Source organism: Peromyscus maniculatus, chromosome X, assembly GCF_049852395.1.
Source record: "Peromyscus maniculatus bairdii isolate BWxNUB_F1_BW_parent chromosome X, HU_Pman_BW_mat_3.1, whole genome shotgun sequence".
Lineage (NCBI taxonomy): Eukaryota > Metazoa > Chordata > Mammalia > Rodentia > Cricetidae > Peromyscus > Peromyscus maniculatus.
In genome coordinates, this window is record NC_134875.1 from 56,304,086 (window position 1) to 56,321,866 (window position 17,781).

The window sequence follows — 17,781 nt, forward strand, 5'->3', positions numbered from 1 at the left end:
ACTTCTTTCTAAGTCCTAGAACAAGAGAGGGATGTTCTCTTTCACTACTTTTATTCAATACAGTGCTAGAAATACTAGCAAGAGCAATAAGGACAGAGAAACAAACATTCATTCAGGTTGAAAAAGAAGTCAAACTGTTGCTGTTTGGAGATAACATGATCTTACATACAGAAAATCACCAAAAACAACAAAAAAACTATTAGAATGAGTGAGTACATTCTGCAAAGTTGAAGAATATAAAATTAGCATACAAAAATTACCTGAAATAAAAAACAAGAAAGCAATTCCATTTACAATACCTACAAAAGTAAAATATTAAAAATAAATTTAACCAAATATGTAAAAGATCTCTATAGTAAGATGTATAAAACACTGATGAAAGAAATTGAGAAAGATGTAAAAATATGAGATGTCTGTGTTTATGGATTGGAAAAATCAACACTGTTAAAATGTACTAGCAAAAGTGATTTACAAATCTGATTCAAACCTTATAAAATATTACAGATGCTCTATACAGAACTAGAAAAAAAAGCATTAATAAAAATCACATGAAACCACAAAGGTCCCCAAGAAACCAAATATATGTTAAATAGAAATAAAAAAATAGGAGGAACTATAATTCCTGACTTCAAAACAACTGCAAATCTAAATTGATTTTTTAAAATATTAGCATGGTCTGACATAAAAAAGTATTCACAGAACAACTTCAAATAATAAAGTCTAGAAATAAGCCTATGTATCTACAATCAACTCTTTTTCAACAAAGTTGCTAAGAACACATAATGGAGAAAGAACAGTCTTTGTAATAAATGATGCTGGGAAAATTTGATAGCCACAGACAGAAGAGTCTCTTGAAAATTATAAACATCAACTATCTCTCACCAACAAAAAAGCAATTCAAAATATATTACAGGACTATGTATATGACCTAAAATGATGAAACTAGTAGAAGAAAAATTAGAAAAATGCTTTAAGACATTGGAACTGACAGGAAATTCTAGGAAGGATCATAAAAGCACAAGAAATAAAAGCAAAAATAAAATGGGGTTCCATTACACTAGAGTTTCTGCACAATACAGGAAACCACAGAGTGCAGAGACAGCCTAAGAAATAGCAGAAACACTTGTAACTCACACATCGGCAAGGGTCTGATATGCAGACTATATTAAGAACTGTAAAAAACTCAGAAAATCCTCCCAATAATCACATTTAAAAATGAACAAATATACCTGAATAGGCATTTACCAAAAGAAGACAACCATACAAGTGGACAATAGGTACATGAAAAATATGCTCCACACCACTACCTTTTAGCAATAATTGCAAACACAATGAGCTGCCACCTTACACCAATGAGCATCGCTATTAACAAAAGGCTTAAAGATAAGATGTGCTAGTGAGACTATGGAGAAAAAAATATTTCACTCTGTTTATGGGAAAGCAAGTTAATATACACAGTATGAAGAACAGCATGGAGGATCGTAAAAATATATCAATAGAACTACCATATGACCTAGGAATCCCACTATTAGGAATATTTACAAAGGAAATTAAATTAGCATGCTAATAAGTCATCTGCACTCACATACTCAATGCAGTACTGTAATTCACAATAGTTAAGAAATAGAAAAAAACCCTAAGTATTCAAAAATTGATGAATGGATAAAGTTGTGGTTTATGTACAGGATAAAATATTATTCAGTCATAAAAGTCATTCTGCCATTCCTAACAACAGGGCTGGAACTGGAGATCAGTGTGTTAAGTGAAATAAACCAGGCACAGAAGGACAAATGCCTTATCATCTACACATATGTGTAATCTAAAAAGGTTGCTCTCGAGGAAGTTGAGAGTAGAATTGTTATTAAAGGCTAGGGAGATCATGGGGGACAATAGTCACTAAGTTGCACTAGGAACTAGAAGTTCTGGTATCTTCCTATATGGGAGGATAGCTATGAATAACAATAATGCACTATATTTCAAAAACCTGGAAGACTTTTAAAGTTTTTAGCAGAAAGAAAAGATAAATGCTTCAGATTTGAAACCTCATTTAAAATGTACAAAAGTTATACATATACTAAAATACAGCATGTTAGTCCATTAAAATAGAAATTCATGTATTCATGTATCTACTTAAAAGAAAACTTAAAAGGTAGAGGAAAATTAACAAGTATTTTAAAAGATGTAGACACATTCAAATGATCATATTGATGATAGGAATGCAAAATGGTATATCCAGTGTGGAAATCAGTTTGGCAATTCCTCAAAACCTAAACAGAATTATCATCATGTTGCCAAGCAATTTCACTTCTAAGTGTATATGCAAAAGAAACTGGGGACTCCAATAGGTACCTGTACTCCAATGTTCATTGCATCACTGGTCATAATAGCCCAACTGTGGGAACAACTAAAGTGTACACCGATAGATGACATGTCAGAAACTTAGAGGAGACGATTTTTGACTTGCAAAATTACCACTCAGGCAGGAAGATTGATTTCTTTCTTTGGCACCAATATATACACATATCCCAAACTCACCCTTCTCCTTAGCTGATACTGGGAAATTCCAAGCCATCAACTGATTGTGTACTCCACAGGGCATTTGAGATATAGAATGTTTCCAAAGGATTTGGTCCGATTGCACTGTGAAGAGCTCCACTGACATAAGTACTCACAGCAGGTATTATAGGCTAGGGGACATCTGTGGATTAAAAACAGTTACATAGAACTTCAAAAATCTAAATTAAAGTGGCACATTGCAAGAAAAAAGCCCACTGCTTTCCCTCCTCCTAATTCACAAATACGGACAATTATTCTTCATTTTTATTTCTAGGAATATGAAAAATAGGTTCACATCTGACCTCCATAGAAATTAAACCAGGACTAGCTGTTAAAACTTAGAATACAGTCCAGCATGTTGATATTTTTTATTAAGACCTTCCCCAAATACATGAAAAGTCTGGAAAAGGTGGGTCAAAAGAAAGATCACAGCCACATTCGTGTACACACACACACACACACACACACACACACACACACACTCCTCCAGAGATCATCATCTCCATTATTCCCAATTTGGGACAATAAATTGAGAATAACAGTAACAAAGGATCTGGGGAGTAAGACAGGCAGACGTATCAGATCCAAATCTATACCTGTGGTTCTGTACTTATACCTGTGGTTCTGTACCACAACCCTCTGCTCTGAACCAACTTTTGTTATATAAACAGGAAGCTGAGGTAGAATAAACAACATGGCTTCAAACAGTAAACTGAAAAGAAGCAGGACAGTGAGAACAGGGAAATTAATTTCTTACTAACTACTAAAGGACTTTGACATTCTGTGGTTGTGTCACACATACAGCCATGCCCTGACCCTTGAGAATCAGCACAAACAAGGGGCTGCCATCAAGAATAGGTAAAAATGACCGAGTCGAATGTATTGGCCAGAAAACAAAAGCAAGGATGAGAACCAACAACCACCAAAGTTGAAGAAGTGATATTAATAATCCGTTTCTGTAAGTGATCCCAAGCCCTCCTCTGAGGCTCAGGACTGCAGGGATAGAAAACCTCACTATAAGTAGTAAATCTGGTATTCCTGGATAGGGAGGTTGCTAATATGGATACAATGTGGCTGTGTCCCTTTAGAACTGCACTTCCCACAATTGCCCTTAATTTAACTGAACTGGCTGAGAAGCAGAAACTCTCTTCGGGATTGAAAACTTCAAGGCATCCTGGTGAGACATCAGATGTGAAAGGGTTAGTACAAGTTCTTGGACTCAGAAGAGCATGAAGGCATCTGTATTCTCCTCCTAAGTCTTGTCATCACCCACTTCCCCAAAGCTGTCAAGATAGAGGATCGTTCCTCACTTATAACCCTGCCATCTACAACCTCCAGACAGCCAGAAGCATGGTCTTGGTCATGGAATGATTTATTGTATTTCCTGAACATGTTGAAACTAAAAGAGGTGCTAATTTGTGAACCTGTTTGTGCCACCCCAATGGAAACTGGATAGACAGTGATCATGGCTATCTTTGTATTGTTCATCTGTGACTACATTTCAACTGAAGAATTGGGACAATGTCTTCATCAGGTTTAGCATGCAGCTTTATTAAAAACACGCAAATGGAATACGAAAATACACTCATATCAATATAATGCACAGAAATATAGCTTATTTAGGATGAATAGGTTCAGTACCGGGTTACATTACAGATACCAAAAATACCTCAATTTATATTATATATAGCACAATAAAAACCAGCAAGTGTTCAATCTCTCAAGATGACTAGCATCCATAAAATTGCTTCCCTCAACACAGAGAGCATAAGTATCAAATTTATCATTATAATATGCATTAGATTTATAGTGGAAAGACAAACAATGCTCAAGGTTTTGTGAGAATATACAGCTATTCAGAGTTTGAGTATTAATCGGATAACTTTATCTCTCACATCAGGGTCACTATGGTCTGCTAAGTCTTGGAGTTTCTGGTCAAACTCTTTTGCCTCATGGAATATGGAAATAAGTTCAGATTTAGTGAACATGTCCTTGGTAAACAGCTTTGCCCTTTTTTTGAACTGGAAATTTATATTCTCGAATATTTCAATGATATGCAGAATATTAGCCTTTGACTCATTCTTGTGAAAGTGGGCAACCAATGACGATAACACTTCAGCACTGATCAGTTCTCTTGTATTGGCTTGGTTTTTTGACAAACATAAAATAACTCTCAAAATCTGAAACTTGATTTTGACACTTCCTTTGTTTAACAATGAGATGAAATATCGAACATAACTGACAATCACGTGGTGATACTCGAATTTCGTACTCAGGCTTGCTAACAGTTTCAGCTCCTCCACTTGTACAGAGCAGTTCAAAGGACAAGAGAGTATGTCCCTACAAACTTTATTTACATGTGCCTCATCCTCTTTTGCTTCTCCAGAGGTGTCAGTGCTCACATTCACATTTATATGTTTAGGGTATCTTTTAGCATTTGGATTATTGACAAAATTTTCAATCATAACAGTAATACCAACATCATGAACGATATCTTGAGTAAATGGGTAAGCGGGACTGATACCCATTATCATTGTAGCTATCTCATGAATGAAAGGATCTCTGGTTAGCCTAAGGAGGGCAACAAGCTTATCAAACTCTACAGGCTCTAAACTAAAGGTACGCGATTTACAGCGGCAGGCCTTCGGGTTGGGTCCATACTTTTCTCTTTCCCGGATTTGCTCTTTTACTTCAGCTAAAGTCTGGATGTAAGGTCCTTCAAAAGGTGGAATCTTGGTCAACGGTCGAATACCCAGAGGAGTTTCAATTAAGGTCGCAACCAGAGTCCAGTTCCCTTCTGGAGGTAAAGTTTTCTCGCCTTCCTCAACTGGGACCAGGACAATAAACCTGCCCCTTGCCCATGCTGCTGCTTTTTTTTTTAAAGTAAAGTCGAATGTGTCCTCTGGGGGTTCGGGTTCTTCCTCAACCTTAGGTGGGGGCTGATAAACTTGAAGAGGATATTCGTCTTCAGGCCAGAACCAGGACCCTACACTAGGCTCTTCTCCAGTCCAAAACCAGGAGCACACATATTCTTCACCCTCATCAGTGGCGTTGATGACAATACTCGCCTTGTCCCCAGCCCCAGATCTGACACAGGTCTCTTTTTTTACCTCAGATCTGTGCTTCATACTGCCCTTATCTCGAGCCTTGGCAGAGCACTTGACAGATGCCTCACTACCAGCGTCAACCTTGACTTCAGACTTGGTTACAGTAATGACCACAGACATAGACGAGGCATCTGACTTGGTGTGAGGCACTAGTCCAGGCTCTGCCAGGAGCTCTGTCTTAGCCTGAGCATTGGCTCTAGTATTAGTCTTATCTTTCTTTTTTTTCACTTTCCATGTCACAGTCTCAGGCTCAGTGTGAGTCACTGTTTGTCTCCTGGCCACTGCTTCATCCCTAGCCTCAGCCTTGTTCCTCAATTCTTTTGGTTCTGCCTCAACCACTTTCTTGGTCTGACCCTTGGCTTTTCCTTTAGCATTGGCAAGGCTTTTGTTTCCAGGTTTTAAGGTAGCCCCAGACTCTTCTCTAGCTTTCCCTTTACTTTTAGAGCCAATCATGGTTCAAGACAAAGGCAAAGTCAAACAATGTGCCCCTATCTCAGCCTTGCCTGAAAGTCAGCCCCAAGTTGGTGTTTTCATATAAAGTCCAGTAGTCATTCGGCCCCCTTTCCAACTACAGTTTCGGCCAATGATATAGACAGCATGCTGAGGAAGCTCACTCAAGATAAAGGAGGATAGCTGTGCTTGGGCGCAGGCCTGTGGAGGGTGGTGGTCTTCAGCCACTCCAAGGCCACCAGATCTGTCACTGAAGTTGGACCTAGGGGTGGAGGAAGGAAATGGGGCTTTAAGTCTCTTCCAATGTTTTTTTCCTCATGCTGATTAGCACAGAGAGATATTTACATATGGAAATTCAGAGCTCTATGGGAGAGAAGTAGACAACTAGCAAACTCCTTCTTTCATTTCACCCACTGTCTACACCTCCATGTGCTACCAACTGTCTTTCCAAACAGGGAGCGAGAGAACAGGAAAGTTGGATGGACATGAGAGGCTGCAGAATCCCTAGGCTGTTTCCTGACCTGGGATGGAGCCAACAAATCTCTACTATTCTATCTTCAAGGAGTCCCCATAGTCATACTAACCTGCACTGATGTGAAGTAATTTCCTCCTCCCTTCTTTGCTTCCACTCGTGACAAGTCCTGCAGCAGATGTGGTAGACCTACAGACAGACAAAGAGGACAGAGAACCTAAGCTCTTGGGATACAGACCTTGGTTCCTGGCCTCTACTCTTGCCCTCTCAGACAGTCTGTCTAGCTTTTCCTTCCTGGTCTTCCACTCCTCCCATTACTCATCTTCAAAGCTGTTCCTCCTCCTCCCTTATGGCCCACCATTTTCCTCTTCAGTGATTGTTCTGGTAATGCCCTAGTTGAAAATTAGATAATGACAAAGTGTTAGAGCAGGACAAGGAAGAGGGCACAAAAGGGAGATATCTGCATCCTGTATCTATCTCCAAAGTACACTAAGACTCCTAAGTATCTATAGGTACAGCTTGTATCTATCTCCAAAGTACACTAAGACTCCACAGACCAAGTAGGGATCACTGATGAACTGACAAAACAGAAGGATATAATTTTCTAGTCTCAGTGGCCCTTGTGTGTCTAGCTTCACACCAACCTGTGAAGCTTCATTATTTCCTAGCTTCAAGTTGGGTTCACAACAGTCAACAGTTATACAAACCTATGACTATGTCTATCAAGGGAAATCCACAAACAGGAGAATATAGGTAATGAGTCTATTTTAGAAAACAGCACCTAAGGAATAAATGCTTTTGGGATATAGATACTTGTTAGGCCAAGAGTTCTCTGATTGCCTTTCTTTTTGCCATGGCCAGATGCCACCCCCAAATCTCCACATTCCTCTGCTATGTTCTTAAAGCTTGAAATTTTCCATGAAGACAACTAAACCATCCCTGCACGGTCGTAGTGGTGTCAGTAGGGATGAATGCCTGACAATAACAGGAAGCTGGGAAAATAATGAATAGTATCATTTTCAATTTTCTTACAGGTTCTTATGAGTGTTTCTCCTCCCCACAAACCTATCGCGTTTTGTAACATAGCTGGAGTTTTTCCCACTATACAGAAACAAGGTCAATTTTGTTTATCTTCTCCCCTCCCCTTCTGATCTGATGCCCTGAAACGTCGAGAATGTAAATTGGCAACACATCTACAAATGAATGTTTGATAGCCCCAAATCAAAAGAACAAGATGTGATTAATTAATGGTCATATAAGTAACCAGAACATGAAGCAATCTCTGATTCTGAGACTTAAATGTCCCCACATTTAAAACTTCTTGGTATACTCCCTCCCTGATTCTCAAGGCTCCCCAGACAATTGCCCTAACCAGCAATGGCAGCCCTGCCTCCTCTGACAAGTACGCCATCTCCGCGTGATGCCATTACATCCATCTCCCTTCCCAAACGTAATCGGAAGTGAGGCGAGTTTATGGAAACGTAGATAGCTTTTTATCATCCCCCTAGTCTCGCTCTCTTTTTTCAACATCCGCCTCCTAAAACCAGGTCACATATCCCGCACCAATCTCAGAACCCGCATTCACGCGCCCAAGCAATGCCCTCCTTCTTACTAACCTATTCCGCTTGAATCGGAGGCTGTTTTCTTATCTGCGTGTCTCCAGAGGTGTCTTGCCTCACAGAAAGGAGGCAGGCAAACGCAATCGGCAGCGAGGTGCAGGGAGCAGAGACAATGGCGGCGACTGTATTTAGGGGCTGGCCGAGCACTTGCGACTTAGGACAAAATGCTTACTTTACCGGATAAAGGGCCATGGTTAACAAACTACCATCACCTACCGGCACTCTCCTCTCTCCCAGGTGCCTAAGGCTCCTCGGGAACCCTCTGGAAGCGGCTAAACAACATCCACCCACATCCGCCGGGACGCACTAGGCGCGGCTACGTCAAGTTACGGAAGCCCGCAGAGGGCGGGGCTAGAGTTGTTAAAGGAGATCCGGCTTCGGGAAGAGGAGTGATACACTACTGCCATTCATATATTGCCCCGTTTCTCCCACACTGCGACACTAAGATTCTGGTGCCAAACTAGGGAAAAGAGCGCAAAACATCAGAAAGCAGATTATTCCCAAATGTCTGTATTAGCTTACCTCTTAGGAGTGCCTCGCACCAAGCTCACCATGTCTTTCCTTTGTCGCGGAATGCATATGGTTCATGCGGTTTTCACGCTATGGAGTCAGGGAAAAAGCTGTGGCTTGGCAGCGCGGAAGGATAGCAAAGAATTCTAGTGTTTACACGTTCGTCACTAAACTCCACAGCCCACTGAAGTGGGCTGGTTAGGAAGGGGAGGGACCCAGGTTGAAAAGTGGGGGGTGGGGTGCAGAATTCTGAATACTGAGTTAGGAATAAAAATTCCAAATTATTCCAACAAATTCTAAACTGTTCCCTTTACAAGAAAAGTCCTGCAGTGACGCACTTGTAAATGTTTGTTTACATAAAATGTATGGTGTAGCAGCAGAGCCTAAGGTTAATTGCTCTGCTGCCAGATTGTTATCAATCTCCCATTTTATTTCTCCTATTGCCATCTCTTGAATCTTTTGCTCTTATGTCCTGGCGTATTTCTTGTTTTGAAATAGTTTTATATAACATGAGATAAGGATATGGGAGAAATGGCAGTGGAAAAAAAAAAAAAAACAAGTAACTGTCTCTGTGCAGATGAGTCACATCCCCAGGATGACCACACCACCTAAAGATGCAGTGGCCTGGATTTGATCTGGGCACAGGGAAAACAACTACATTCTTTTTGGTTTTCTGAGACAGGGTTTCTCTGTGTAACAGCACTAGCTGTCCTGGAACTAGCTCTGTAGCCCAGGCTGGCCTCTAACTCACGAGAGATCTGCCTGCCTCTGCCTCCTGAGTGCTGGGATTAAAGGAGTGTACCACCACTGCCCGGCTGCAACTACATTCTTAATGAAGAGAAGTAATACCAAAATACCTTTTATCGTCGGGCAGTGGTGGAAGCCGGGCAGTGGTGGCACACACCTTTAATCCCAGCACTCGGGAGGCAGAGGTAGGCGGATCTCTGTGAGTTCGAGGCCAGCCTGGGCTACCAAGTGAGTTCCAGGAAAAGGCGCAAAGCTACACAGAGAAACCCTGTCTTGAAAAACCAAAAAAAAAAAAAAAAAAAAAAAAACCTTTTATTATCAATGAACCAACACCAGTCCCTGTTCTATGAATTCCTTGCAGGCTTGATCCATCATATTTCTTGCCCCTCAAATCTGTGATTATATAAACTCTTGAATTTTGAATGTTGGGCCTCATGTTTGTATTATCTATTAGAAAATAAATTTAATTAAATAAGCCTTAGAATCAGAAAGTATTTCAAACATGTATACCATATATTCTTAGAAATGTTCCAGCACATCAGTCCTACACATCTCTAAGCAGAGTTGTCAACTATAGTCTGCTACATGGTGAGAGGAATTTTTCCTGTTTTAGGATTGTTTATAATTTTGAAATTGCATTAATAAAAGTAGATAGTTTTCCCTCTATATTTGAAAGACAGATTTCTTAAGATTCCTTTACTCACTCCACGACCTACATTACAAGAAAACCCAATAATGTTATTAGGCAGGAGGTTAACTTTTGTAGGGAATGACTGGCCCATAAGGAACAATAATAGGTGGTGATGGTCAGTCTAGACAGATCACATTCAGGACCCAGAAAACAAGACGTGAATCTATTTGGTGGGAGGTTTAATAAAACATGATTGTAAACATAGGTGGTAATTGTCCCTCTAGATGGGCCAGGTCAGGGCTCTAAAAATAATCTATAAAGAAAAAAAGAGAAAGAAAAATAGGTGGTAGTGGTCAACTCTGGACGAGTCCACTCAAACCACCTTCCAGGACTTCTTCACCATAGGAACATACATAAAGTGCTGTTACCCTTTCCTGTAGTAACCCTTTAACTTTGAGGTGTCCTTAAACCCCTAAACATATGCTTTCATTTTCAACAGCCTTTGTTGTCAGTTGTTTTCTTAAGAAATCCTGGTGAGGCTATGGTGAAAGGAATGCTTATCCACTGGCTTACACAGGAAATATCAACTGATTAAGCCACTATGGAAATCAGCGTGGAGGTTTCTCAAAGAGCTAAAACTAGAAGTACCATATGACTCACCTATACCATTCCTGGGTGCATATCAAAACAATGCCATATCCCACTACAGAGATACTTGCACATCCATGTTCATTGTGGCTATATTCACAATAGTTAAGAAAAGGAATCAGACTAGATTAGATTAATAGATGGATAATGAAACAGGGATATATATATATATATATATATATATAGAGAGAGAGAGAGAGAGAGAGAGAAATTTTATTCAGTTGTAAAGAAAAATTAAAGTAAGTACGTAATTTGCATGACAACGGATGTAACTGAAAAATATACTGAGTAAGATAACTCAGGCCTAGAAAGACAAAGATTATATGTCCTCTCTCATAGGTAGACCTTAGCTTTGGATTTGTTTATTTAAATTTGAGCATCTGAACCCACAGAATCATGGAGGCTATATATATAGAAGGGGGACCCTAGGATGACTGTGGCTTATAATAAGTTTTGGTTTTACTCAAAAGAAGAAAGCAAAACAAAACAGAACAAGTGAATGAAAGAGGAAAAGAAAGGGAAAAATAAATTTGAGTGTCTGTAGAGGCCAGGATGCTAGAGAAAGGCCATTATAGGGGAAGGGAGAAGAGGTCTTAAATGAAGTGTGGGAGAGAATAATGAGATCCAATGATTTAAGTGGGGCTTGGAAGGGGTTAGGAGAGAGAGGAGGTAAGGGACAGCTAGCCAAAACTAAAGTTACATTAAAAAGCCATGTAGATCACTCATGATCCCATCCCCATCCACCCTCAGTCATGACCAGGTTGTGGGGGGAGGGGAGAGTACTGAAAGAGACTACTGGAAAAACCTGGCTCAAAGGAATCTCCCAGGAATCTACAAGACCCCAGCTTAGACTCCCAGCAATAGCAGATATGTAGCCTGATCTGGCCATCTCCTGTACCAGATTGGTGCCTACACCCAATTGTTATCAGAGAGGCTTCATCCAGCAACTGATGGAAACAGATGTAGACCCACAGCCAAACCTTAGGCAGGGCTCAGGGAGTCCTGATGAAGAGAGGGAAGAAGGATTGTAGGAATCAGAGGGGTCAAGGACACTACAAGAAAACCCACAGAATCAACTAACCTGGGCTCACACAGGCTCACAAAGACTGAACTGGCAACCAGGGAGCCTGTATGGGACTGACCTGGGCCCTCTGCATATATGTTACAGTTGTGTAGCTTGGTCCTGGCATGGGACTCCTAACCGTGGGAACAGGGGCTGTCTCCAACTCCTTTACAGACTTTTGGAACCCTATTCTTTATATTGAGTCACCTTGCCCCAGCCTTAATACATGGAGAGGTGCTGTGGGATAATCCTCTTGTACACTGTAAAGATTTTTCACTTGAATTGGTTTAATAAAACGCCAATTGGCCAGTAGCCAGGTAGGAAGCATAGGCGGGGTGACCAAACTAGGGATGATGGGAAGGAGAGAATTGCAGTCAGGAGTCGCCAGCCAGACACAGAGGGAGCAGGAGATGAATGTGCAATGCTAGTAAAGGTACCACCACATGGCAGAGTGTAAATAAGGAATGTGGGTTAATTTAAAATGTAGGAGCTAGTTAGTAATAAGCCTGAGCTATTGGCTGAGCATTTACAATTAATATAAATCTCTGTGTGGTACTTTGGAAGTGGCCCCGGGACAGGAAAACTCCACTTACAGGGAGGTGTTTAGTCTTACTGCAACTCAATATGCCATGTTTTGTTAATACTCATGGGAGACCTGCCCTTTCCTAAACATAAACGAAGGAGGAGGGGATTGGGGGTTGGGAACAGAGGGTACGGTGGGGGAGGGACTTGGAGGAGAGGAGGGAGGGGAAACTGTGACAGGGATGTAAAATAAATATTTTTTTTTAAAAAAGTCACATAAAAACCTATTTTATAAGCTAATTAAAAATAAAATTTTTGAAAGTGTTTGAATACAGATAGATAACCTTCATATACAAATAATGCTATTTCTATAAGCCAGAGGTTATTAAATGAAAACCCCAGGGGCTGGAGAAATGGCTCAGTGGTTAAGAGTGAATACTGCTCTTGTAGAAGACCTAAGGTCAGTTCCCAGTAGCTGTATTGGGAAGGTCACAAATGCCTATAACTCCACATCCAGAGGAATATGATGTCTCTTGCCTCAAAAAGTATCTGCACTCATTTGTGCACACACACACACACACACACACACACACACACACACACACACACACACTTAAAACTAAAACAAACCATTTAAAATGAAATAAGGAACACCCCCCACCCACACACATCTTAGTGCCAGACATCAGATACCTCGCTATGAGTTGTTGATCAAAGAAGTCCCAGTGGTTTCCCAAATATTGCCCTTGGTTATGCACCAGAACTAGAAATTAAACCCCTACTGCTAAAGACATCCAATACTATGATATTTTTGTCACCAAACCTCAAGGAATCAAGCTGGCAGTGAGCTGAAAGTGTCTTACCTGCTAGCTACCTTTCATAGTGCCAAAGGGTGCTATTCAGGCTACTGGAGAAAAAAAAATGTTATTAATGGTCTTATGCAACTATGAACCCTGTAATCTACATTATTGGCATGTCACAAAATATTTACCTAAGGTTGCAATAGCAGAATGACAGCTACTTGGGTAATGAACTACTTTGAATGTCTTTTAAGCCTGTTTCACAGGAGGGACTCCATCTCTGGTACTGTTATACTGGTCAATACTCAATGGTTAGGAAATCATGAGTGCAAGGGAGGAAACCTACTGCTGTCTTGCTGAATAAACATTATCAAGCTGATTTCTAAATATTTACAGATTTTTTTTTTTTGGTTTTGTTTTGAGACGGAGTCTTACTGTGTAGCTCTGGCTGGCCTGGAACTTGATATGTAGACCAGGCCTGGCGGCAAACTCACAGACGTGTGCCTGCCTCTGCCTCTGGAGTGCTGGGTTTAAAGGCATAAACCAACCACATATGCCCTAAATTTTTACATTTATACCCATATAATACTGCTCTTTTCATCCTTCTGTTCAGCCAGGTAGTAGTAGCACATACTTTTAATCCCAGCACTCAGGAGGCAGAGACAGACAGATCTGTGAGTTCAAGGTCAGCCTGGTCTACAGATCGAGTTCCAGGACAGTCAGAGCTGCACAGAGAAACCTTGTCTCTAAACAAACAAACAAACAAACAAACAAATAAATAAATAAATAAATAAATAAATAAGAGGCTTCTATTTGCAGTGGGTGACAATGAAGAGATGTGTAACAGGACAAAGAACTGAAAATGACTGTTGACTACACATCTATAAATGGAGCATGTCTGTTTCCTTTCAAGGTTCAGGGAACATTGCAAAAATGGGGGTATAAAGAAATAAAAGCTTGGGTGCAGGATAAGCACTGTGGAACACTGTCGTCTGTCTTCTGGATGTGATATGGCTTTTCACCTATGAACTCACAGTAGCTATAGTTTTAAACTGAAGAATGGCACAAGATGAGACCACTAAACATTTCATGATGAATAGATAGAGGCATATGAAGTATCATAGCTCTCTGAGAAACTTATGGTGGTAAGTATTTGCTGAGGTTGGGGGAGTCATTATATTTGATGTTATAGCCATTGCTAATTTGCCCATAGTATGGTTAATAGCGTCCCAACTATACTCATGCAGGCAACACCAATTATATTTACTAGGTCAGAAAACAAACAAACAAACCTCCAAATAACAATAATAAAATACTTGAAAGTAGGATTGAGAACTTATTGGAAAGAAGAGGTATAGCACAAGTGAAGGGGGATGAGAGAAGGTAATGGGAGGTAAAAATCCAAATACATTATATATGTGTATGGATTTGTCAAAGAATAAAAAAAAAGAAACTTCATTGAACTTACATTAAAAACAGACATTAAGACCATTGAAATAGAATGGAGAATACAAGCCTAAAACCGCACAGACGAACTCCTATTTTTTGACAAAGCTGTCAAAAATATACAATTAAAGAAAAAGATGGCCTCTTTAACAAACAATGGTGGGAAAACTACATTTCCATATGTAAAAGATTAAAACTATATCATAGCACCCTGCACAAAAAAAAAAAATCAAAATAACTAAAAGGTCTTCACGTAAGACCTGAAACTTTGACACTGCTAGAGGCATACATAAGGGAAGCCCTTAATGATACACACATAGGCAGGGCATTCCTGAACCGAACTCTATTATCACAGAAAATACCAAAAAGTGACAAATAGGATTCTATGAAATTAAGCATGCTCTTTGTAGCAGAAGAAACTATAAGCAGAGTGAAGAGATAGCCTTCAGAAAAAAAAAAAAAGAATCTGCCAGCTATATTTTAAGCAGAAGTTAATATGCAGAATACATAATAAACTGCAAAAAATAAATATAAAAAATCCTTAATCTTCTAATCAATAGGGCTACACATTGAACAGATAGTTCTCAAAGAAAGAAACACAAATGACCTATACATACTTGAAAATATGTTCAACAACCCTAGCCATCAGAGAAATGGAAATTAAAGCTACTTTGAGATTCCTTTTCACCCCAGTCAGAATGGCTAATATTTAGAAAATAAATGCTCCCCTGACACTGCCTGGAGGTCCAGGAACCAGAGACTGGATAGCCCAGAGACCTAGACCTGGAATAGAAGCAGGGGGAAAAAGTCAATGTAATGATTCCTAACCATGTTCTGCTATATTCATAGACAGGAGCCTAGCATAATTGTCTTCAGAGCCTTCGTCCAGCAACTGATAGAAACAAATGCAGAGACTCACAGCCAGATTCAGGGAATCCTTCAGAAGAGGGGGAGAAAAGGCTGTAGGAGCCAGAGGGGTCAAGGACACCACAAGAAAACCCACGGAATCAACAGACCTGGGCTCATAGGGGTTCACACAGACTAAACCAACAACCAGGGAGCCTGCCTGGGACTGACCTAGACACTTGGCAAAAATGTTAGGATTGTGTAGCTTGGTGTTCTTGTGGGACTACTGACAGTGGGAACAGGGGCTGTCTTTGACTGTTTTGTCTGCTCTTGGAACCCTTTCCCTCCCACTGGGTCCCCTTGCCTTAATATGAGGGTTTGTGCCTAGTCTTGTTGTAACTTGTTATGCCATGTTTGGTTGATATCACTGGGAGGCCTGCTCTTTTCTGAAGGGAAATGGGGGAGGAGTGGATCTGGGGAGAGGGGAAATGGGGAATGAGGGGAGAGGAAGAGGGAGGGGAAACTGCAGTTGGGAAGTAATATATGAGAGAAGAATACATTGAAAAAATGTTAAAAATACAAAAGGGGAGGGAAGTACTCTATCTGATGCATAAACTGTGCCGTTTGTGCACAAAGAACTTGGTCCTTTAGAACATTCTAGGGACTACAGACATCGTAACCATTTCCTTTAGAACATTCTAGGGACTACAGACATCGTAAGCATTTCCAAAGTAAGGATCTCCAATGCTTATGGGCATCGCACACGCTACGTAAAGCTGTACTACTGTGTGACTCATGTCACCCACTGCAAAGAATTGACCTTGGGAAGTCCCATGACCTCCACTACAGCCTATGCAAAAAGCTAATTTCTGGGGCAGGGGGAGACCCAAATGAAAACTATAAAAAAAAAATTCAAGCTAAGGGAAAAAAATCTCACTTTTCATATTTTTGTGTATGTATCCATATATAATCATTTATGTGATAAATGAATAAACCTAGTTTCCCACAAGTCATGTATTTTCACAAGAACTATCTGTTACGTATAACTAATTTTGAACTTTTTTAGATTTGTCTTGTATGTATGAGTTTTTTGCCTGCATATATATTTATATCTGTATGTGCACCATGTGAATGCCTAGTACCCACAGAGGTCAGAAGGCATCGGATCCCCTGGAACAGAAGTTACAGATGGCTGGGTTCTGTGAACCGAATTGGGGTCCTCTGCATGTGCGGCCAGTGTGCTTAACTGCTGAGCCAGCTCTCCAGCCCCTCTGTAACTACTTTACAACAAGATGGCATTTCTCATCTCTTCTTTTCTGTCTTGCTTTGTCTTTATCTTTTTACCTTTGAGTCAAGATCGCAACCTGTAACAAAGGCTGGCATGAAAAAGTCAATTCTCATCTCAGCCCCTTGAATGCCAGGATTACAGATATGTGCCACAAGACCTGGCTAATTACATGGCATTTCCTGTTTTATTTTTTAATCTGCCTCTCCTATTTTTAGGTTGGTCTCAAACTTGCTATGCAGCCAAGATTGGCCTTGACCTCCTGATCCTCCTTGCCTCTAATTTCCTAGTGCTGAGATTACAGGCATATACCATAGTACACAATGTATGTGGCATCTCACTGAAACCAAAATGAGCCCAATGAGTTCCTATGACACTTCTTTCAAAGGACTGAGCCAGTAATTAATGTAACCATTCAGAGCACAATTATTCCTTAAGGAATGCAAGTTCAAGTCTTTTAACACCAAAGTAATATTTATGCATAATTTAACTTTCCCCTCCTGTGTGGTGCTGGATAAAGACCAGGGCCTTATACCAACTAGAATCTCGATATGCAGCCAAGGCTAGCCTGAAACTTAAGATCCTTCTGTATCCACATTGCAAGTACTGGGATAATGACTATGACTGATTTGTCTGTTTTGAGATCTCAGTATTTGCTGTGGAGGTTGCTTTAAACTCATCTTGCCTCAGCCCCCTGCCAATAGCTGTGACTACAGATGAGTCACAGCTGACAGTCTCACATCTCTACAAACTATTGGTGAAATTATTAAGGCCACTCCACATGGTTAAAAGGAAGATTTATTTAGTGTGTAACTTACAAATGAAGGAATAGGTAGGTCGCAGGGTCTGGGGAAGGTGTATCGCAATCCAGCAGTGTTCTCTGGAGCTCTGCTTGGTCAACCTCCACCATCAAGGGTCCCGGAACAGAGAGAGCACTCGGCCATCCAGCTCTCTGGTCTCCAGGTGCCTCCCCTGGCCCCGCCTTGTAGGTGTGACAGTTGCCAAAGTCTCAGTGGGGGTTGGAACTTCCAGATCAAAGCTGGAATGGCTACCCACTACAGCAAACCTCCCTTCTCTGC

General features: G+C 40.5%; 2 protein-coding genes across 10 annotated transcripts in view; both read right to left on the minus strand.

Moving 5' to 3' along the window:
- Window positions 1-8,266, minus strand: part of Gprasp1 (G protein-coupled receptor associated sorting protein 1) — a 61,741-nt gene extending 53,475 nt beyond the window's left edge. For 5 of the 9 annotated variants that reach the window (XM_076562793.1, XM_076562795.1, XM_076562785.1 and 2 more), the window contains exons 1-2: window positions 6,167-6,304; window positions 2,536-2,698 (exon numbers count right to left, since the gene is read on the minus strand). The gene's annotated coding sequence lies outside the window, so the exon portion shown is untranslated. Of the gene's footprint in view, window positions 1-2,535; window positions 2,699-6,166; window positions 6,305-6,697; window positions 6,775-8,201 lie in introns of those variants that run through there. The other 4 variants (XM_076562799.1, XM_076562787.1, XM_076562784.1 and 1 more) reach the window with 1 other exon arrangement.
- Window positions 4,087-6,169, minus strand: Armcx5 (armadillo repeat containing X-linked 5). Its single transcript, XM_076562807.1, has one exon. The coding sequence runs from the start codon at window positions 6,114-6,116 to the stop codon at window positions 4,413-4,415; it is 1,704 nt and encodes a 567-aa protein (XP_076418922.1). The 5' UTR covers window positions 6,117-6,169; the 3' UTR covers window positions 4,087-4,412.
- Window positions 8,267-17,781: the final 9,515 nt, after the last annotated feature.

What these genes read in the sequence shown, in the direction of transcription:
- Armcx5 (XM_076562807.1), bottom strand. Translation starts at nt 6,116, where the DNA reads ATGATTGGCTCTAAAAGTAAAGGGAAAGCTAGAGAAGAGTCTGGGGCT.